The sequence below is a fragment of the Anguilla anguilla genome, chromosome 11 (genome assembly GCF_013347855.1).
Source record: "Anguilla anguilla isolate fAngAng1 chromosome 11, fAngAng1.pri, whole genome shotgun sequence".
Taxonomy (NCBI): domain Eukaryota; kingdom Metazoa; phylum Chordata; class Actinopteri; order Anguilliformes; family Anguillidae; genus Anguilla; species Anguilla anguilla.
In genome coordinates, this window is record NC_049211.1 from 272,073 (window position 1) to 295,953 (window position 23,881).

A 23,881-nucleotide genomic window follows, 5' to 3' on the forward strand; every position below is an offset into this window, starting at 1 on the left:
ATTTAAACAGGCTAACAGCACTACCACTGTATTTAAACAGGCTAACAGCACTACTGCGCCATTTAAACAGGCTATAAACAGTTATAAACAATTTGTAATGACGCTGAACGCGGTGTGTTCAGCTGGCAGTACACAGCGTGCTGGTGAGTTTATAATGGTGCTGAACACGGTGTGTTCAGCTGGCAGAGAGCCAGCAAGAGAAGCAGCTGCAGAAGCACCTGCAGGAGAAGATGGAGCTTCAGCTCCTCATCCAAAGCCTGGAGGAGCAAGAGCAGGAGCCACAGACCAACAGCGACACCAAGGAGTGTCTTCAGTCTGTACAGGGTAACTGCACGTCACTGCACATCACTGCGCAATACTGCACATCACTGCTCATCAGTGCACAATACTGCACGTCACTGCACACTACTGCACAATAATGCAGGGTAACTGCATGTCACTGTACGTCACTGCACACCACTGCACGTCACTGCAGGGTAGCTGTATATCACTAGACATGCTTACACGTGGTGCAGACAGAGGGTGTAATCTCTGGTAGTTTCTGGCCCGTGGAGGTGTACTGCTGTGTGGAAACAGGGTGAGTTAGTGCAGAGGGTGGGATGCGTGGAGAGCTGGCGGGAACCACCAGGAGGCGATGTTTGGCTGTAATATTTTACTTTCCCTGTTTTTGTTGGTTCTAGGTTGCTTGGAGCAGCACCAGCATAAAATCACAAAGAGCCACTTTTTGGGTGAGTGTCGCATCTCTGAGTGACCTCTCTGGAGCCTGCTGCTCGGGCTGTCCCAGCATCCTTCTTGCTCTGGGATGCTGGGGTCATGGTTCATGGGTCATGCCCGGCAGTGTGTGACCTCAGCTCTCAGGGGAATAAACGAACATGAGAACAACAGGACAGCGTTGTGTCTTAGCACTGCAGGCAGAAGCCAGTCAGTCATACACTGACTCTCACTATAATGTGCTGGATCCAGTAAACAAGAGCAAAACCATGTGGCCAGCCAGTTCTGTTAATGTTAGGTACCGTATTGTCTTTGCTATCTGTTTGCTAGATAGCTACTTACAGCAGGGCTGGCTAACAGTATGATTTCAGTAGGATCAATCGCGGCAGCATTCATGTCTGGTTATGATATACTAGTGTAGTAACTATCTGATGTCGAGTTATACGTTGAAAATTAGATTCATATCCTTAAGAAATAGCAATATACACTCTAACAGTATCAATGAATCGCTCTAGTTTAAAAATGGTATGCTATGTACTGACCCAGTTTGTGGGTAAGCTCTGCTGAAGGAGTGATGTAGTATGTGGCCCCATAGAGGGCATCTGGGCATGCTGGAAATGAAGCATGCTTTATAAAACTGCAAGATCTGCAAGTATATTGCCTCTGGCTTTGATATACAAGATTGCTAATATATTGTACAGAGCACTATTATAAGAGGGAGGCTCTTTGAGAGAAGGTTTGTCTTGCCCTGTGGTGAGTGCCTGTTGTGTGAAGTACAGTACTGTACAGGGCTGTGGCAGTGCTGATTCATCTCGATGGAGAGCAGGCTGATTTAGCCTCAGGGTTCATCAATTTAATTTCCTCTCTTTTGAGGCTTTTGGAAAATTTACTTAAAACAGTTTTTTGTGATTAATATGTATATATTTTTGTACTGTGTTTGTTCTGAGTGAGCCTGTCTCTGGGTTAAAATCTTGTTTTAATAGAAATGTTCTTCCTGAATTCTCTGTTGGTTTATTGAGCTGGAAGTGAGTTAATTGCATTGACCTTCTTAAATCCATTTGGGCACTGTGTATTAATTGACTCCCCCCCCATGAAACTCTTGTCCATTAAAACTGAATCAGACTTCAGCTAAATACAGGCTTTCCAAAAAATAAGAGCAGTTACAATGTGCAACTAACTAATAAACTGAAGTGTTTTATAATGAGCCCAAATATGGTGCATTTAGAATGAGGACATGATGTCACCTGTCGTGAACACACAGTGACTCCGCATTCCTGCTAACCTGCTGTTCCTGTCACAGCTTCTCCCTTCAGTGGACTCCTCCAGTGTCTCATGGACGAAAAGACGCTCACGAAAGGTCTGTTCTCATGCATACGGCATGTGCTCTACCTGCTGTTTTTCACACAGAGGAGACAAGCATGCAGCCTGTGTGTTTAAAGCTGATTATCAGCATTAATTATTGTAATGATGTAATTGTGTGATGTTTGACTGCCCTCAGGTGTGTGTGCTGTAATTCAGTGACACACATCATGCCCGTAAGACTATGTTTGTTTTAATATGCACACTTCCACAGGTCTGCAGGTAGTAGCTCTTGTGGGTCTGTGATACTGTAGGCTGGTATGGAGAGACTTGCTTGTCTACCTGTCTGCCTGCCTGTCTGCCTATCTGCCTTTCAGTCCACCTGTCTGTCTGCCTGCCTGTCTGTCTGCCTGTCTGCCTGTCTGTCTGCCTGCCTGCCTGCCTGTCTGCTTTACCTCCAGGATGAGTGGGGGGCTGAGTAGGGGGCTGAGTGGGGGACTGAGTAGGGGGCTGAGTGGGGGACTGAGTAGGGGGCTGAGTGGAGGACTGAGTAGGGGACTGAGTAGGGGACTGAGTAGGGGACTGAGTGGGGGACTGAGTAGGGGGCTGAGTGGGGGACTGAGTAGGGGGACTGAGTGGGGGACTGAGTGGGGGACTGAGTGGGGGACTGAGTGGGGGGCTGAGTAGGGGGACTGAGTAGGGGGCTGAGTGGGGGACTGAGTGGGGGACTGAGTAGGGGGCTGAGTAGGGGACTGAGTAGGGGGCTGAGTGGAGGGCTGAGTAGGGGGACTGAGTGGGGGGCTGAGTAGGGGACTGAGTAGGGGGCTGAGTGGGGGACTGAGTAGGGGACTGAGTAGGGGGACTGAGTAGGGGGACTGAGTGGGGGACTGAGTAGGGGACTGAGTGGGGGACTGAGTAGGGGACTGAGTGGGGGACTGAGTAGGGGGCTGAGTGGAGGACTGAGTAGGGGGACTGAGTGGGGGACTGAGTAGGGGGCTGAGTGGGGGACTGAGTGGGGGACTGAGTAGGGGGATGAGTGGGGGACTGAGTAGGGGACTGAGTAGGGGGACTGAGTAGGGGACTGAGTGGGGGACTGAGTAGGGGGACTGAGTAGGGGGACTGAGTAGGGGGGCTGAGTGGGGGACTGAGTAGGGGGCTGAGTGGGGGACTGAGTAGGGGAACTGAGTAGGGGACTGAGTGGGGGACTGAGTAGGGGGATGAGTGGGGGACTGAGTAGGGGGATGAGTGGGGGACCGACTGTTCCTGCAGTTTTTACTTCCTCCCTGTGCTCTTGGGACTGGGCCAGGGGTCTTGTGTTATTGTGTAATATATGATTTTATCAGCAGCTGTCTTTAGCTGGCTCTTTATGTAGGTTGCCATTGCGGTGCAGTGACTCTTGGTGTGATTGTAGCCCTGACAGCAGGGACAGGACTGGTCCTTCTGTGCCCTGAGGCTTTCGACTGCCAGGATTGCAGTTCTGTTTTCTGCAAACTTAGCCTGAGGAAAGATCCTGTCATAATCTCTCTCTCTCTCTCTCTCTCTCTCTCTCTCTCTCTCTCACGTTCTCTCTCTCTCTATCTCTCTCTCACATTCTGTCTCTTTATCTCTCTCCCTCTCTCACACTCTCTCGTGTACTGGTTGCTGATCTCTTTATGCGGAGGGCTGATGGCCCAGATTAGCGTGGAGTTAGCGTGATTAGTGTGATTAGCATGAGAGCGCCGCGGGACTAACAGGTTGTTACGGTACTGTGTCCTGATTGGCTGGGCAGTGCCCTGCTGTGTGCTGCAGGGAGCGGTCACGCACTGTCACACTCCCGCTGGTTATGAAACCCGCCACCGTTACATTCTGCTGCATGTTTTCTCCTTAAACGTGGAGAACAGCATTATAGACTCAGCACATTCAGCCAGAGGCTGTAAATGTCTTGTTTTTAAGAGGACGTTTTGTTTTGAATAAGCTATAAAATATAACTCCTGCCCCACACAGCTGGATTAGGGTACAGATGACCATGTGACAGAGCCGCTGGCTGAACACGGACACTGTCCCCCATGTCTGCCCAAATAAACATATCCAGTTCACCCCTCCCTGTCTCACAGAAGCTCTGTTTTAGTCCAGTCTCTTGGCTCATTTATTATATGAGTTTGTGATTCCCCCCCTCCTCCTCAGAATGGTTTCTCCCACCCCCCTCGGAGTCTCTGATGGATGCTTCTGGCTGGACAGTGTCAGGCACACTGAGCTCGGTAGAAGACTGCACCATGCACTCGACAGGTAAAGCAGCAGCTTCTCATTCTATAATCCCTTTTTATTAATCATAGATTTGTATAGTTGCTTCAGACCTGCTGGGGCTAATATACACCATATGAAATGTATCATTTATGCTACTTTAGAGAAAGTTGAGCAATTTGACAGTTGCAAGTTTTTGCATGTTCTTTCTTATCCACCTTCATTTAAAAAAAACTTAATAATTGCATTCACAACTGTAAATTGACTTTGTCTTTCTTTGCAGCTTTGTGTGAAATGCATGCAGAATTTTGTATTCGATTTTTATGCGCTTTCGTGTATCAGGGGCCATTACTGTTGGGAATTAGTGTTTTAGTGAATGATCTGCTTGAGTTTCAGTTGCTGCTTGGTAGCTTTGCGGCGGTGTTGTGAGTGCGTTTTGCCTGTGGTGCGTTTCGTTGAGCTGTGGTTTGAGTGTGCTTGCGTTTTGCCTGTGGTGTGTTTCGTTGAGCTGTGGTTTGAGTGTGCTTGCGTTTTGCCTGTGGTGCGTTTCGTTGAGCTGTGGTTAGAGGGTGCGTCGGTGAAGAATGAGGATATTCATGCTGTAATAATGAGTTAGCGTGTCCAATGCTGTCTGACGGCTGCGTGATGGTCCTGTGCTGATCTCTGGGACTCTCCCTCTTTCACAGGCAGAATGGAGGAGAAGAAAGACACTGAGGCTGTGAATAACGTCACGCTGCTCACTGGTAACTCAGCACTCAAACTTTACACTGCTGAACACGGCTGGGTCAGCATGGTGCATGCTGGGAGTGAGGAGGGTGGGAGTAAGGAGGAGAGGAGTAGAGGGAGGGCAGGAGTAGAGGGAGAGCAGGAGTAGAGGGAGGGCAGGAGTGAGGAGAGCAGGAGTAGAGGCTGAGGAGAGCAGGAGTAGAGGCTGAGGAGAGCAGGAGTAGAGGGAGAGCAGGAGTGGTCGTTGAGGAGAGCAGGAGTAGAGGCTGAGAAGGGCACAAGTAGAAGGAGGGCGGGAGTAGAGGGAGAGCAGGAGTGGTCACTGAGGAGAGCAAAAGTAGAGGCTGAGGAGAGCAGGAGTAGAGGGAGAGCAGGAGTGGTCACTGAGGAGAGCAGGAGTAGAGGGAGAGCAGGAGTGGTCACTGAGGAGAGCAGGAGTAGAGGGCGGGCAGGAGTAGTGTGGCTAGTGCAGAGGAATCTTTGAGATTTATAATGGTGGTGTGAAGATCCTGGGGGGGTGTGCAGATAGTGGAGGGGAGGGGTGTGTGTGTGTGTGCAGATAGAGATGTGGGTGTGTGTGGGTGTGTGTGCAGATCCTTGGGGGCGTGTGCAGATGGGGGGGGGGGGGTGCAGTGCTATTAATAGCACTTTGATTGGAGCACTTCTCATGGGTAAACTTGGATTAGACAGTTTTATACAGATTCACACCCCCATTACACGTAACATGACTCACAGACAGGAAGTGATCCTCACTCACTGACAGGAAGTAGGTGACTTGCAGAGAATGTGTTGAGCCTGAGCTGGTGTTCGTGTGGTGCTTGTGTTCAGAATGTGAGCCAATTAGAGGGAATTAGTCAGGACTCCACGCATGGAGGACTGGCAGCAGATCTTATAATGCTGCCTGTTCCCCATTTACTCACTGCTGACTGTACCTCTGTATGAACTGTGCCTCTGAACCTGACTGTGCCTCTATACCTGACTGTGCCTCTGTATGAACTGTGCCTCTGAACCTGACTGTGCCTCTGTATGAACTGTGCCTCTATACCTGACTGTGCCTCTGTATGAACTGTGCCTCTGAACCTGACTGTGCCTCTATACCTGACTGTGCCTCTGAACCTGACTGTGCCTCTGTATGAACTGTGCCTCTATACCTGACTGTGCCTCTGTATGAACTGTGCCTCTGAACCTGACTGTGCCTCTATATCTGACTGTGCCTCTGTATGAACTGTGCCTCTGAACCTGACTTTGCCTCTATACCTGACTGTGCCTCTGAACCTGACTGTGCCTCTATACCTGACTGTGCCTCTGTATGAACTGTGCCTCTGAACCTGACTGTGCCTCTGTATGGACTGTGCCTCTGAACCTGACTGTGCCTCTGTATGGACTGTGCCTCTATACCTGACTGTGCCTCTGTATGGACTGTGCCTCTATACCTGACTGTGCCTCTCTTTGAGGTACAGACTCTCTCTCTTTTTGCACTGCGGACTGTGACTGTAGTACTGACTGTGACTTTCTGCAGTTCTGACTGTGTCTCTCTATGCAGTACTGACTATGACTGCAGTACTGACTGTGCTTATCTCTGCAGTACTGACTGACTTTCTGAAGTTCTGACTGTGCCTCTCTATGCAGTACTGACTGTGCCTCTTCATGACTCTGCTGACTGTGCTTATCTCTGCAGTACTGACTGACTTTCTGCAGTTCTGACTGTGCCTCTCTATGTGGTACTGACTATGTCTCTGCAGTACTGACTGTGCTTATCTTTGCAGTACTTACTGACTTTCTGCAGTTCTGACTGTGCCTCTCTATGCGGTACTGACTGTGACTGTGCTGTACTGACTGTGCCTCTCTGAAGTGCTGACTGTGCTTATCTCTGCAGTGCTGACTGACTTTCTGAAGTTCTGACTGTGACTTTCTGCAGTACTGACTGTGACTGTGCTGTACTGACTGTGCCTCTCTGAAGTGCTGACACTAACTCTGCAGCACTGACTGTGCCTCTCTCTGCAGTATTGTCTATGACTTAGTGCAGTACTGATATTCCTTAGTAAAGTAGCTGCAGTAACTCTCCAGTTGCAGTGTAGTGTTTCTCTTTAACTCTCAGTGTGGATGAAAGCTACACGTGGGCCTGCAGTTACACAGCAGCACCCTGGGAAACGGAGTCTTTATCACGGCCTGAGAGATCCGGTCCCTGAAGCACTTTGTCTGCCTCTAATTTTCAGGGACTGAAACAGCTGAATTTGGAACTGGGTCATTGTGTAAAATTAGAACCAGCAAGACTCCATCACCCAGTTTCAGACTGCAGCAGCTCTGCCACCCTGTGCCCTGCTCCTGCCTGATGGCTGGAGTTAAGCAGGTGTGGGCTCGGTTAGTACTGGGGTGGGGGGCATCTGGGGAAAACTAAGTTGCTGCTGGGGGTGGTGTTGGTGGTCCAGCTGGGGGCAATCTTGCAATCTTTCTGGTCTAATAAACCCCAGTGCTGTGGGGCTACTGTGCAGTAGGATACTCGGTCTTTTGGATGCAATGTTAAGCCGAGCTCGGGGGTTCCCCGGTGTCCTGGCTAAATTCCCAACCTGGCTCTCTCAACCTGCCACCTATTCGTCCCCCACTTTCATTGGCTAAAAGTCATTCTCTCCCTCTCCAGCTCAACTGATGTGTGGTGAGCGTTCTGTCGCAAAATGGCTGCCATGCATCACCCAGGTTGGTGGTGGATGAGACAGCATTTCACCATTATCAGTATAATAGACGGGAGGAAAAAGGAATCCACTGAGTTTAGAGGGATCAGTGTGATAGAGCACTTTTGTAACACGCTGTGTGGGGGGCGTTTAGAATACTTCAATATGGCACTGTCTCTGAAACGGAGCAGCAAGGTCTAATTATCTATATCTATCTATATATCTGTCCTAGCTATCTATATACATTATATCATGTCTATCTATACGTTTTTGACTCTTCAGAATCCAAGTCCAATAATAATTTTAAAATATTATTATTATTAAAGAATCCTAAGAATCTTTGTAAGTTAGTTTGAGGAAGCAGAGTCGTACAGTTTTAAGTGCAGTTGGGTTGTCTGCAGGTGGGATGGGGATGGACCTGAACATCACAGACTCTGCTCCTGTGCAGTTCCACACAGCCAGTCTAGACATACTATGTGAGGCAGCAGAGTGCAGGTAATGCAGTAGGCTGCATGAAGGGGGGCGCTATGGGGCTGCGTACGTGCTGCACGTGCCAGTCACACAGCTGCGTGCCCTGCTGTGTTTTCAGTATTTCACACGCTCTTAAAATATACCTGTGTGTTCACTGATGTCTTTAGTGTAATGCTGTTAGCTGAATGGCTTAACGGATCACGCTGGACAGGGATCAGGCAGGACACAGGGATCAGGACACAGGGCTGCACAGGGATGAGGCAGGGCACAGGGCTGCACAGGGATCAGGGAGGACACAGGGCTGCACAGGGATCAGGCAGGACACAGGGCTGCACAGGGATCAGCCAGGACACAGGGCTGCACAGGGATCAGGACACAGGGCTGCACATGGATCAGGCAGGACACAGGGCTGCACAGGGATCAGGACACAGGGCTGCACAGGGATCAGGTAGGGCACAGGGCTGCACAGGGATCAGGCAGGACACGGGGCTGCACAGGGATCAGGACACAGGGCTGCACAGGGATCAGGCAGGACACAGGACTGCACAGGGATCAGGCAGGATACAGGGCTGCACAGGGATCAGGCAGGACACAGGGATCAGAACACAGGGCTGCACAGGGATCAGGCATGACACAGGGCTGTAAAGGGATCAGGCAGGACACAGGGATCAGGACACAGAGCTGCACAGGGATCAGGACACAGGGCTACACAGGGATCAGGCAGGACACAGGGCTGCACAGGGATCAGGCAGGACACAGGACTGCACAGGGATCAGGCAGGACACAGGGATCAGGACACAGGGCTGCACAGGGATCAGGCAGGACACAGGGATCAGGACACAGGGCTGCACAGGGATCAGGCATGACACAGGGATCAGAACACAGGGCTGCACAGGGATCATGCAGGACACAGGGCTGCACAGGGATCAGGCAGGACACAGGGCTGCGCAGGGATCAGGACACAGGGCTGCACATGGATCAGGCAGGACACAGGGCTGTACAGGGATCAGGACACAGGGCTGCACAGGGATCAGGCAGGACACAGGGCTGCACAGGAATCAGGCAGGACACAGGGATCAGGACACGGCTACACAGGGATCAGGCAGGACACAGGGCTGCACAGGGACCAGGCAGGACACAGGGCTGCACAGGGATCATGCAGGACACAGGGCTGCACAGGGATCAGGCAGGACACAGGGATCAGGACACAGGGCTGCACAGGGATCAGGCAGGACACAGGGATCAGGACACAGGGCTGCACAGGGATCAGGCAGGACACAGGGATCAGGACAGAGGGCTGCACAGGGATCAGGCAGGACACAGGGCTGCACAGGGATCAGGACACAGGGCTACACAGGTGTTGTGCAGGTTATTTTCAGTCCATTTTTGCTAAATTAAGAGATAAAAACAAGATTAGTAATAAGTTTTAAAACAAGAAGTAGTAATACATACACATACACACATGCACATACACGCACATACACATACACACGTGCACATACAGGTATGTTGCTCCATTTTGTTCTCCTGTGCTGCTCTGTCAGCCCAGATTGATTTGGTCATCCCTCCCCCGACCCACAATGCACAGCTGTCTGGCTGCACCAGTTTATCTGGATTGCTTAGGCTTGCTTGGGACTTGCTTTAGCTTGAGGCATAGTTTGCTCAAAAGTTAAGTAGGCCAGTCGCTTGTGCAGATGGTGCTTGGTCAGTAGCTCAGCACTGTGGCTGGTAGCAGGGAAACGTTAGCATGTAGGTGCAACTTACTGTGCTGCGATGTGACTGGGGGGTTAAAAGGCTCAGTCTGTCTGAGAGGCTGAGCTGGGCGTGGCCTAGGGTGCAGCTGCAGTGCTGAGTGAAGTGTGTATGTGTATAGTGTGTGTGTGTCTGTGTGTGTGTGTGTGTGTATGGTGTGTGTGTGTGTGTGTGGTGTATGTATGTGTGTGTGTGTGTGTGTGTGGGGTGTGTGTGTGTGGTGTGTGTGTGCGTGTGTGTCGGTGTGTGTGTGTGTCGGTGTGTGATGTGTGTGTGTGTGTGTGTGTGTGGTGTGTGTATGTGTGTGTGTGTGTGTCGGTGTGTGATGTGTGTGTGTGTGTGGTGTGTGTGTCGGTGTGTGTGTGTGTGTATGTGTGTGTGTGGTGTGTATGTATGTGTGTGTGTGGTGTGTGTGTGGTGTGTGGTGTATCTGTGTGTGTGTGTGTATGGTGTGTGTGTGTGTGGTGCGTGTGTGTGTGTGTGTGTGTGTGTGTGTGGTGTATGTGTGTGTGTGTGTGTGTGTGTGTCGGTGTGTCGGTGTGTGATGTGTGTGTGTGTTCCCTGTAGGGAGCAGGAAGACCGCTGGGCATTTGAATGAATGAATGAATGAATCATTGCATTTGTATGGCACTTTTCTGAACTCTCAAAGTGCTTTTTACAGTGAGGAAGGGGAAATCACCTCACCCACCACCAGTGCGTAGCATCCAACTGGGTTTATACCAGCAGCACCACACAGCTGCAGCTGTAGCAGGCTGCTGCTCTGCTGTTTGTGTGCTAGTGAACAGCGCCCCCTGCTGCCTGTCTGAATGTGTGTGAGCTCACACACAGCTCTGTCTGTTGGCACTCTATATATTCTCCTGGTGTACAGTCTTCTCACCCTTTCATTACGCAGAGGATTGTGGGAGTGGTGAGCTGCAGTCCAGAGAGGCGGAGCTTCAGTCCAGAGGGGTGGAGCTGCAGTCCAGAGAGGCGGAGCTTCAGTCCAGAGGGGTGGAGCTGCAGTCCAGAGAGGCGAAGCTGCAGTCTAGAGAGGCGGAGCTTCATTCCAGAGAGGTGGAGCTTAGGTCCAGAGAGGCGGAGCTTCAGTCTGGAGAGGCGGAGCATGTTGCCCGTCTGAACAGCCAGCTGCATGAGGCACAGGACCAGGCTTCTAGCAGCCAGAGCAGATGTGTGGAGCTCCAGGGTACGCGGCTGTATGCACACTGTCTTCATAAATTGCGTTAAACTGCTTATGAAGCAGGTACTGACACCTGCACCTCACTAGCTCACTGTGCTGATGCGTTACATGGTCTGAAATCAAATCTCGACTGTGCTGGTGTTGACTGTGCTGGCGCTGGCTGTGCTGGTGTTGACTGTGCTGTTGCTGATTGTGTTGTTGCTGACCGTGCTGCTGTTGACCGTGTTGTTGCTGACTGTGCCGACTGTGTTGATACTGACTTCTGTAGTTGAATGTGTTAACTGCTGTTGTTGACTGTGTTGATGCTGACTGTTGTTGCTTACTATGTTGGTGCTGATTGCTGGTTCTCACTGTGCTTGTGCTAACTGTGTTGGTAATTAATGTGCTGATGTTGACTGTGCTGGGACTGATTGTGCTGTTGTTGACTGTGTTGGTGCTGACTGTGCTGTTGTTGACTGTGTTGGTGCTGACTGTGCTGTTGTTGACTGTTGGTGCTCACTGTGCTGGTCCTGACTGTGTTGTTGCTGACTGTGTTGGTGCTGATTGTTGGTGCTCACTGTGCTGGTCCTGACTGTGCTGATGCTGACTGTGCTGTTGTTGACTGTGTTGGTGCTGACTATTGGTGCTCACTGTGCTGGTCCTGACCGTGCTGTTGTTGACCGTGTTGTTGCTGACTGTGCCGACTGTGTTGATACTGACTTCTGTAGTTGAATGTGTTAACTGCTGTTGTTGACTGTGTTGATGCTGACTGTTGTTGCTTACTATGTTGGTGCTGATTGCTGGTTCTCACTGTGCTTGTGCTAACTGTGTTGGTAATTAATGTGCTGATGTTGACTGTGCTGGGACTGATTGTGCTGTTGTTGACTGTGTTGGTGCTGACTGTGTTGGTGCTGATTGTTGGTGCTCACTGTGCTGGTCCTGACTGTGCTGATGCTGACTGTGCTGTTGTTGACTGTGTTGGTGCTGACTGTTGGTGCTCACTGTGCTGGCCCTGACTGTGCTGGTGCTGACTGTGTTGGTGCTGATTGTTGGTGATCACTGTGCTGGTCCCAACTGTGCTGATGTGCTCCTCTTTATAATGTGTAATGGTCGTATGCTGACGCTGGTGCCACAGATGTACTGGAAAAGGAGAGGAGAGAAGCCCAGCTCCATTCCCAGGAATCAGCCAATCAGATCCAGGCTCTGCAAGGTCAGTTTCTGGGGAAACAGAGGCATTGAAAGCCGGTGGTACTGCAGCCACCTACTGACCCCCCTCTATCTCTCTCTCACACACTCACACACTTGCATACGCTCTCCTTCTCTGACACACACACACACACACACACACACACACACACACATGCTCTCTGTTACACACACACACTCACGCTCTCTCACTCTCACTCTCTCTCAGCCCAGGTGCAGAAGCTGCAGGAGGAGGTGCAGGTGTTGTGTGCGGAGCGGGCGTGCGTTGTGTCCCGTGCCCAGGAGGAGGTGCTGTTGCTGCAGGGTGCAGTGGAGGCCAGCGCCAGCGAGCGGAAGAAGGAGAGAACCGCGCTGCAGGAGAGTCTGGCTGCCGTTACCGCCGAGCTGGACAGGGGGCGCCGCAGAGCAGCCGAATGCGAGCAGGAGAGCAGCAGCCTGAAGGCCCGTCTGCAGGAGCTCCAGCTGCAGTCTGCGCAGGCTGCGCAGCTGCAAGGTACAGCCAGCCGTCTGTGCATTTGCAAGGTACAGCCAGCTGTCTGCACAGCTGCAAGGTACAGCCAGCCATCTGCGCAGCTGCAAGGTACAACCAGCCATCTGCACTGACTGCGCAGCTGCAAGGTACAGCCAGCCGTCTGCGCAGCAGTGCAGCTGTAAGAGCTCTGATTGACGGTTGCATCCCCAAGACCGCGGTGTCTCCCTTCACTGAGCTGAATAAAGGGCCTGTTTTAGACGGGTTGTGTTGCGTATGCACAGACTGACGGGACGGGTTCTGTTGCGTATGCGCTGACTGACGGGACGGGTTCTGTTGCGTATGCGCAGGTGAGCTGCAGAAGAACTGCTTCGTTCTGCAGACCGAGTGCGCAGCCCTGTGCTCTGAGAAGACTGCGCTTCAGGAAAATATGCAACACCTGGAGAAAGAGCTGCACAGGTGAGCTCACACACACACACACACACACACACACACTATACACTACACACACACACACTATACACACACACACACATACACTATACACACACACACACTCACACACACACACACACACACACACACTACACTACACACACACACTATACACACACATACACTATACACACACACACTCACACACACTATCCACTACACACACATACACACACACACACTATACACTGTACACACACACAGACAGACACACACACACACACTATACACACACACACACACAGACTATACACTATACACACACACACACTCACACACATGCCGAAACACATACACACACATACACACACACTATACACTACACACAGACACATACACACACACACACACACACACTATACACTGTACACACACACAGACAGACACACACACTATACACTGTACACACACACAGACAGACACACACACACTATACACACACACACACACTATACGCTATACACACACACACACACTCACACACATGCCGAAACACATACAAACACACACTATACACTATACACACACACACAATCACACACACGCCGAAACACATACAAACACACACAGACACACACACACACTATACACTGTACACACACACACTATACACTATACACACACACTCACACACACACGCCGAAACATATACAAACACACACAGACACGCACTCACACACTCACACACACATGCACACACGCACACACACAGACACACACACACACACGCACACACACACGTACGCACAAGCACACACACAGACACACGCACACACACACTATACACACACACACACACTCACACACACACATGCAGAAACACATACAAACACACACAGACACACACACTCACACACACACTATACACACACACATACACACTCACACACACACATGCAGAAACGCATACAAACACACACAGACACGTACACACACACACACACACAGACACACATACAAACAGACACACACACGCACGCAGACACACGCAGACACACACATACACTCTCACACACAGACACACAAGCACGCACGCACGCATACACACACACACGCGTGCACACACACACACACTATACACTATACACACACACACTCACACACACACACGCAGAAACACATACAAACACACACACACTATACACACACATACACACTCACATGCACGCAGAAACACGCAGAAATACATACAGACACACACGTACACACACACACACACACACATACAAACACACACACACACGCAGACACACATACAAACAGACACACACACACGCACGCAGACACACATACAGACACACACACACACACACACACACACGTAGACACACACACAAACACACACACACCCACACGTGCATATGTACACGTACACATGTACACACAGCACAAATATATGTACACATTCATACACACACATTCATCTACGCATGCACACAAACATACACGTAAGCATTCTTCCAGACACTCACACTGTAACACACTGCATGCTCGCTCTCTCTCTCCTGTGCTACACTCTGGCTGGGCTCCAGCTCGCGGGACCAGGCTGCCCTGCTGGGCCGTAGTGTCAGTGCTCTGGAGCGCACACAGGGGGAGCTAGAGAGCAGACTGGCAGAGCAGCAGGAGCAGCGCCAGCAGGACCGGGCCCGACTGAAGGCCCAGTTAGACCAGGCAACCGCAAGAATCAAGGGCCTTCAGAGAGAGGTACAGTGTGTGTGTGTGTGTTTGTGTTCCTTGCAGTATGAGGACACTCAGGTGTGTGTGTGTTCTTTGCAGTTTGAGGACACTCAGGTGTGTGTGTGTGTGTGTGTGTGTGTGTGTGTGTGTGTTCAGTGCGGTATGAGGACACCCAGGTGTGTGTGTGTGTTCCTTGCAGTGTGAGGACACTCAGGTGTGTGTGTGTGTGTGTTCCTTGCAGTATGAGGACACTCAGGTAGAGCTGGTTCAGGTGAAGCAGAGGTGCTCAGAGGTGGAGCAGGAGAAGCTGTCCCTGTCAGAGGAGCTGCACCAGTGCAAGGACAGCCTGAAACAACTGCAGGAGAGAGTCAGTATACCCTACCCAGTATACCCTACCTCCTTATACCCTACCCAGTGTACCCTCCCTCCTTATACCGTACTCACATATACTCTACTGACGTACACTACCGGCCAGAAGTTTTAGAACACCCCCATTTTTGCAGTTTTATTGAAATTTAAACAGTTCAAGTCCAGTGAATGACCTGAAAAAAATGGTACAAAGGTAAGTGGTAAACTGCCAGAGGTTAAAAAGTTTAGGTTACCAAAAACTGAAAAATAATGTAAATTTCAGAGTTATAACAAAAGGCCTTTTTCAGGGAACAAGTAATGAGCTAACAACTTACTTCTACAGCAATGGAAGTAAATTAAGCCTTGAAAGTTGATTAAAATAATTCCTACAGGTGTCCCAATTTTCTTTTGCTTACTTACAAACCCTCTGTCTGTATAAAATCAGTGTTGGAACAGACTGTATTACTACACCCTCTGAAGCATATTTTGGACAATATTGCACTGCAGGAAGTAGTATATTGCTATCATAATGGCAAGAAAAAGACTATTAATAAAGGAAGACAGACAGACCATTATAACCCTTAAAAGTGTAGGTCTTTCCTTTAGAGAAACTGCAAAAAAAAAAAAACGAAGGTGTCACTGAGTACAGTTTCCTACACCATCGAAAGGCACTTGGAAACTGGAGGTAACTCTGACAGGAAGAGGTCCGGCAGACCCAAAGCCACAACAGAAACTGAAGACAAGTTTCTGAGAGTCAACAGCTTGAGTGATAGGCGGCTCACAGGACAACAGCTTCATGCACAACTTAGCAGTGGTCGAAGTAAGCAAGTCTCAGTTTCAACAAGAAGAGAAGACTTCGAGCTGCAGGTTTGACAGGTTGAGTGGCAGTACGAAAGCCATTGCTAAAATGGCTAAATAAGAAAAAGAGGCTTGCCTGGGCCATGAAGCACCGGCAGTGGACTACTGAAGACTGGAAGGTCTTATGGACCGATTAATCAAAATTTGAAATCGTCGGATCATCACGCAGGGTTTTTGTACACCATCAGGTAGGTGAAAGGATGGTTCCTCAGTGTGTGTCACCAACTCTCAAACATGGAGGAGGAGGCGTGATGGTCTGGGGCTCTTTTGCTGGATCCAGATTTGGTGACTTGCACAGTGACTGGTGACTGGCACCCTGAACAAAAAGGGCTACCACAGTATTTTGCAGTGCCATGCAATACCCTCTGGTCAACACCTAGTTGGTCAGGGGTTCATCCTACAGCAAGATACTGACCCAGAACATACCTCCAGGCTATGTCAGAACTATCTTAGAAGAAAAGAACAAGACGGTAGGCTTCAAATCATGAAATAGCCAGCACAGTCTCTGGACTTAAAGCCCATCGAGCTGCTTGGGTTGAACTGGACAGAAGGATGAAAGCAAAGAACGATTCCATGATTTCTTTTTTAAATCTCCAATTGTTTATTTGTTTTATGCTTTAATTTGAGAGTACATTGAGACAACTATGTAAATTTCAATAAAAACTGGAAAAATGGAGGTGTTCTAAAACTTTTGACCGGTCGTCTATACCCTACTCACATATACCCTACCCCGTTATGCCTTACTCACATGTACCCTACTCACATATACCCTACCTCCTTATGCCTTACTCACATGTACCCTACTCACTTGTACCCTACTGATTTCTGCCCTCCCTCCTTATACCCTACTCACATATACACGACTCACTTATATTCTACTCCCTTATACCCTACCCTCTTACACCCTACTTACTTATACCTACCCCCTTATTCCCTACATACGTATACCCTACCTCCTTATACTCTACTCACTTATATCTACTCCCTTATACCCTACTCACGTATGCCCTACTCACTTATACCTACCCATTTAAACACTACTCACTTATACCCTAGTCACTTATACCCTAAACCATTCCATATTCTCTTATACCCTACTCACTTACATCCTACCCCATTAACTGCTACATTCTTATACCCTACCCACTTTTCCTGTACACCCTCATACTCTACCCATTTATACTTTACCCTCTAGCCCTTATCTTCTACTCACTGTCCTCTTATTCACCATTATCCGACAGCCCACAAAACCAGGGGCCTTCAGAATGAGATAATGATACACCTGTGTGTATTCTTTGCTATATGATGTGTGTGCGCACACATGTATGCGCTTGTATGCATGTGTATGTTTGCACACGTGTGTTTGTGTTCCTTGCAGTATGAGGACACTCAGGTGTGTGTGTGTGTTCTTTGCAGTATGAGGACACTCAGGTGTGTGTGTGTTCCTTGCAGTATGAGGACACTCAGGTGTGTGTGTGTTCCTTGCAGTATGAGGACACTCAGGTGTGTGTGTGTGTGTTCCTTGCAGTATGAGGACACTCAGGTGTGTGTGTGTGTTCCTTGCAGTATGAGGACACTCAGGTGTGTGTGTGTGTGTGTGCTGTGCAGTATGAGGACACTCAGGTGTGTGTGTGTTCCTTGCAGTATGAGGACACTCAGGTGGAGCTGGTTCAGGTGAAGCAGAGGTGCTCAGAGGTGGAGCAGGAGAAGCTGTCCCTGTCAGAGGAGCTGGACCAGTGCAAGGACAGCCTGAAACAACTGCAGGAGAGAGCCAGCCGAGTGAGTGTGCCCTCACACCCTGCTCACTTATACCCTACTCACATATACCCTACCTTCTTATAACCTACTCACATATACCCTACCTCCTTATCCCCTATTCACATATACCCTACCCCCTTATATCCTACTCACTTATACCCTACCTCTTGTACCCTACTCACTTATACCCTACCTTCTTATACCCTACTCACTTATACCCTACCTCCTTATACCCTACTCACATATACCCTACCTCCTTATACCCTACTCACATATACCCTACCTCCTTATACCCTACTCACTTATACCCTACCTTCTTATACCCTACTCACTTATACCCTACCTCCTTATACCCTACTCACATATACCCTACCTCCTTATACCCTACTCACATATACCCTACCTCCTTATACCCTACTCACTTATACCCTACCTCCTTATAACCTACTGACATATACCCTACTCACTTATACCCTACCTTCTTATAACCTACTCACATATACCCTACCTCCTTATCCCCTATTCACATATACCCTACCCCCTTATACCCTACTCACTTATACCCTACTCACATATACCATAACCCCTTACACCCTGCTCACTTATACCCTACCCACTTATACCCTACTCACTTATACCCTACCTCCTTATACCCTACTCACATATACCATAACCCCTTACACCCTGCTCACTTATACCCTACCTCCTTATACCCTACTCACTTATGCCGTACCTTCTGATACCCTACTCACTTATACCTTACCTTCTGATACCCTACTCACTTATACCCTACCTCCTTATACCCTACTCACATATACCCTAGTCACTTATACCCTACTCCTTTCTGCCCTGATCCTTTATGCCCTACCCCCTACCCTACTACGTCCTTATACCCTTCCCCATAAACATGGTAGGAGGTAGTGTCATGGCTTGGGCATGTATGGCTTCTTCTGGATCAGGTTCATTCGTCTTTATTAATGAAAGAGGATTCAAACAGTAGGATTGTTACGAACAGGTCTAGGGTCAGACTGTAACGGGGAATAATAAGGGAAATGGGTAGGGAAATGTACTGCAAACCGACCAGTAACTTCGGTCCTTATCCACCTGCCCAAATCGTACTGAACGCTGGCTAGTCTTCGAAGCGTACTGGGCACGGGGTGGCTTTGAACGCTGAACTTCGGACAGTTAGCCGATAGTCTGAAATCTAAAGTCAGAATGGCATACCCGCAATGGAGTGTTAAATCTCCACCCAGAGTAGCTAAATTAATAATTAAGATAAAATAACAAGGCAAAATAACAAACTTATGTCCCAATGGAAGGATTGTAGCCCAGCTGGGAACACACTGACTAACCGCAGCACTATACGGTGAGCAGAAGGCAAAACGAGAGTCGAGGTTGAGAACGAGCTTACAGTCAAACACAAAATCCGATCAGCAAACAAAGCAGAGGGGCTAGGCGAGAATCAGAACCAAATACGAGAGCGAATGGTCAGAAACACAATCACGGGGCAAACAAACTAGAAGGGCTAAGGAAAGAAGAGGAGTGGAAGGGAACAGGTCAGTGGTCATACACAAGATCTAATCAGCAAACAGCGCAAGGGCATGATGGGAATCGGGATCAAACAAAAACAGGGTCAAACAAAGCAATCATTATACACAACACACCAAACACGATTTCAAAGAGCTAGTCTCCACTGGCAGGTGGAAAATGGCGGCTTTTCAAGCTGAGTAACTGGAGACAGAATTAGCCAATCAGGTGACGAACTGGAAAGACAAAACATGCAGGCAACAGAGACAAATGTGAACACACACTTATGACTGGGGTCGTAACAAGATGAATTAGGAAGTGTACAGACCGATTTTGTCTGGCTATGTACAAAGAAATTCCTCCAACCTCATCAGCTGGTGCTTCATCCTGCAGCAAGACGATGACCCCAAACACACTGCCTACGTAGCCGGGTTCTGGATTGGCTCAGTCAGTCACAGAGGCCTGAGAACTCCTGCTCCTGCATTTACTCAGTGAATGTGTCTGTGCAGGACCCCAGCTATGAGGCGGGGAGAAACCTCTGTGAAGGCCATGGAGCTCATGTGTGCTTGATTGTACTGTCCCTCCCCTGCAGCCCTCCCTGCATCCTGTCCTGGCTATGCTGGTGGGTGTGGTCCTGGCTGTCCTGTTCTGGGGGTACAGCTCCCTGTGGTAGTTGCAGGTACCCCAAATCCCTCTTGCCTGTCTGTGTCTGCTCCCCCACTAACACTCATTAACCCTAAACCCAGGGGGTGTGTCTCAACTCCATGTCTCTATTTCATATTTAAGAACTCTGGTGCATTTGGAGAACTTCAGTGAGTCAGCTGTCTGTCTTAACCGTCTGATTTTTCCCCACTATTCTGCATGTGAATGTGCCTCTTTACATGTGATTTTAAAAGTTATTATTATTACGTTTGGATGTGCTTAGTACTGTCCACAGCTGCACAGTTTAATGGCTGTGTTTAATGTTGTCCACAGCAGCACAATTTAATAAGGTGACTGTGTTTAGTGTTGTCCACAGCACAGTTTAGTGACTGTGTTGTGTTGTCCACAGCAGTTTAGTGACTGTGTTTAGTGTTGTCCACAGCACGGTTTAATGACTGTGTTTAGTGATATCCATAGCAGCACAGTTTAATAAGGTGCCTGTGTTTAGTGTTGTCCGCAGCAGCACAGTTTAGTGACTGAGTTTAGTGTTGTCCACAGCACAGTTTAATGACTGTGTTTAGTGATATCCATAGCAGCACAGTTTAATAAGGTGACTGTGTTTAGTGTTGTCCACAACAGCACAGTTTAATGGCTGTGTTTAGTGATATCCATAGCAGCACAATTTAATAAGGTGACGGTGTTTAGTGTTGTCCACAGCAGCACAGTTTAATGGCTGTGTTTATTGTTGTCCACAGCACAATTTAGTGACTGTGTTTATTGTTGTCCGCAGCACAGTTTAGTAACTGTGTTTACTGTTGTCCACAGCACAGTTTAGTGACTGTGTTTAGTGTTGTCCGCAGCACAGTTTAGTGACTGTGTTTAGTGTTGTCCGCAGCACATTTTAGTGACTGTGTTTAGTGTTGTCCTCAGCAGCACAGTTTAGTGACTGAGTTTAGTGACTGTGGTGTGTCTCTTTTTCAGAGTGGCTGGCTCTCCTGGGTCTCGGCGGTTGCGCTGATGGTTGTCGGAGGTCTGCTGTACACCACCCTGCCTGAGAACTCCACCTGATCCCATGGAGCTCCGCCCCTTACCCGAAAATCTCCCCCACTGACTTAGGAGCCCTGCCCACTTTCCAGCTGCTCCACCCCTAACCCACAAACCACCCCTGCCTACTGAGGAGGCCCCGCCCACTTTCCAGCTGCTCCACCCCTAACCCGCAAACCATCCCCACCTACTGAGGAGGCCCCGCCCACTCTTCAGCAGCTCCACCCTTAACCCACAAACCACTCCACCTACTGAGGAGGCCCCACCCACTTTCCAGCAGCTCCACCCCTAACCCACAAACCACCCCACCTACTGAGGAGTCCCCGCCCATTTTCCAGCAGCTCCATCCCTAACCCACAAACCACCCCACCTACTGAGGAGGTCCCGCCCACTTTTCAGCAGCTCCACCCCTAACCCACAAACCACCCCACCTACTGAGGAGGCCCCGCCCACTCTCCAGCGGCTCCACCCCTAACCCACAAACCACCCCACCTACTGAGGAGGCCCCGCCCACTCTCCAGCAGCTCCACCCCTAACCCACAAACCACCCCCACCTACTGAGGAGGCCCCGCCCACTCTCCAGCAGCTCCACCCCTAACCCACAAACCACCCCCACCTACTGAGGAGGCCCCGCCCACTCTTCAGCAGCTCCACCCTTAACCCACAAACCACTCCACCTACTGAGGAGGCCCCACCCACTTTCCAGCAGCTCCACCCCTAACCCACAAACCACCCCACCTACTGAGGAGTCCCCGCCCATTTTCCAGCAGCTCCACCCCTAACCCACAAACCACCCCACCTACTGAGGAGGTCCCGCCCACTTTTCAGCAGCTCCACCCCTAACCCACAAACCACCCCCACCTACTGAGGAGGCCCCGCCCACTCTCCAGCAGCTCCACCCCTAACCCACAAACCACCCCCACCTACTGAGGAGGCCCCGCCCACTCTCCAGCAACTGGCAGAGCCCCACCTTGTTTCCAGTCAGTGTTTTAGTGCCAGCGCATAGAGAGGGAATAAACCTACAGACTTACACTATAGATAAAATATTTGATCTCCAAGTTATTATCCACTTTATTTTTTATATATGGCAGAAGCTTTAAGTGTTACTGCAGCCAAAAATGGGAGAACATTGAGGCTTTTCTGTTTTCTTTTTATCTGTCACTGATACTTGGGTAATTTTGTACACAACCACTTAAAGGAAAAGGGATTTTAGTTAAAGAATAATTACCAGGTATACACAGAGTATTTAAACTCATGGGGCTTATAGGTCCAAGTGCTTCCTGTGGATATTTGTAGCATCCCTGACGATGACCCCAGCCTTTGAAAGGAAATTACATTACACACACACACATACACATACATGAATGCGCACACACACACATGCACACAAATGGTTGTGTAGAAATGCTGAAAGCTCATGTTTGTTGTAGTTGCACGAGACCAGCAAGGACTAAGTACTCCACCATTAGAAGGGCAATTACATTTTAACGTATCCACTTATGTCAGTTTTCATGTTATTGTGATACTGATCATTCACATTGGTCATTCCTGTATATCTGTATTAAATCAAATTCTAGGAGAACATCATCTGCTCATCTAAGAAGATAATTACTGCTGCAAAGCTATAGAACATACAGAACAGATTTTCAAAGGATCCGTCTACTTGAAAGCCTTCATTTTGTTCATTTATATGGTAAATAAATATAAACATTCACTGGTCTGCAGATTGATTATCCTTTCAGACCAGGCAAATATTTTGAAATGTAGGAATAACGTTCAAACATAGTTTTGTGCAAATGTGCTTCAGAAGCTGGTTTTGAGGGCTAAGTAGATGAGTAATTGCAGATAGTTAGGGTTAGGGGTAGAGTTCGGGTTAGGGTTAGGGTTCGGGATAGGGTTAGGTTTAGGCTTAGGGTTAGGGTTAGCGTTAGCGCTGATTGAGTCGTATGAAGCAGTGGCAGGCACCGTACCTGCACCTACAGGAGTCGTGTCCACGCATCCTTCTGGAACAGTAACCTTCTGCATTGTGCTTTTGTAAGTGAATGGGTTTTATAACCAGTGCTGTAATGGTTTGTGGATGGAGAGCAAACGGTCTGTCCTCTGTTTGTGGTTTTTATGCTTTATTTTGAGGAGAGAACAGATTATCTGCTCTACTTTTCAAATAAAAAAGTTAATTCACAAACTTCCAGCATTTGTCATCTTACAAAACTGATTGGCTTCACGGGGGGGGGGGGGTGCTTGTATGTGCCCTAACAGTCGGCTGCCCTGTCACAAGGAGGGCAGATTTAAACTATTTTCAGTTCTTGCCCACATGACTGCTGGGACTTGTGTGTGTGCGCGCCTGTGTCTGTGTGTGTGTGCGCTTGTGTGTGTGTGTGCGCGTGTTTGTGTATGTGTGTGCGTGTGTGTGTACGCATGTGTGTGTGTGCGTTTGTGTGTGTGCGTGCATGCATGTGTGTGGGTGTGTGTATAAGATTGTGATGTAGAGGACTTGTCTTATGGAAAATGGATTTGCGCATTGCGTTAAACTGGATCAGTAATTATTTGAATTAGCCAGTGCCCCTGAACGCAGGCTGTTTAGACTCATCCGGGGCCCAATCCATGCAAGGGCGGGGCCCAAAATTACTGTGTCTGGAAAATAAGTAGCTTGGACATCAGTTTGCTTTGCCACTTTTAAAGCAAACTGAAACGGGACAAAGGGGCACCTCCTGCTCTGTAGAGACTGCAGCATCCTGTGGACGAGAAAAGCCAGAGACATCTGAGTGGGACACTTCCTGTGGGACACTTTCTCCATAAGCCATTAGTACTCTATGATATCAGCTGACACTGCTGTAAACGAAAGGCTCAACTACA

The 23,881-nt window shown here is 49.1% G+C and overlaps 1 protein-coding gene across 2 annotated transcripts in view; it reads left to right on the forward strand.

Moving 5' to 3' along the window:
- LOC118208561 (sarcolemmal membrane-associated protein-like) overlaps positions 1 to 23,216 on the forward strand; it is a 32,436-nt gene extending 9,220 nt beyond the window's left edge. Inside the window, exons 10-23 of one of the 2 annotated variants that reach the window (XM_035383362.1) lie at positions 180 to 324; positions 681 to 728; positions 2,012 to 2,068; positions 4,174 to 4,275; positions 4,917 to 4,973; positions 10,741 to 11,031; positions 12,140 to 12,214; positions 12,419 to 12,703; positions 13,030 to 13,138; positions 14,707 to 14,878; positions 15,093 to 15,218; positions 17,702 to 17,836; positions 19,935 to 20,021; positions 20,966 to 23,216. In XM_035383362.1, the coding sequence (XP_035239253.1) occupies positions 180 to 324; positions 681 to 728; positions 2,012 to 2,068; positions 4,174 to 4,275; positions 4,917 to 4,973; positions 10,741 to 11,031; positions 12,140 to 12,214; positions 12,419 to 12,703; positions 13,030 to 13,138; positions 14,707 to 14,878; positions 15,093 to 15,218; positions 17,702 to 17,836; positions 19,935 to 20,015 (1,683 nt within the window). In that variant the 3' untranslated portion in view covers positions 20,016 to 20,021; positions 20,966 to 23,216. The remainder of the gene's footprint in view (positions 1 to 179; positions 325 to 680; positions 729 to 2,011; positions 2,069 to 4,173; positions 4,276 to 4,916; positions 4,974 to 10,740; positions 11,032 to 12,139; positions 12,215 to 12,418; positions 12,704 to 13,029; positions 13,139 to 14,706; positions 14,879 to 15,092; positions 15,219 to 17,701; positions 17,837 to 19,934; positions 20,022 to 20,965) is intronic. The other variant, XM_035383363.1, reaches the window with a different exon arrangement.
- Positions 23,217 to 23,881: the final 665 nt, after the last annotated feature.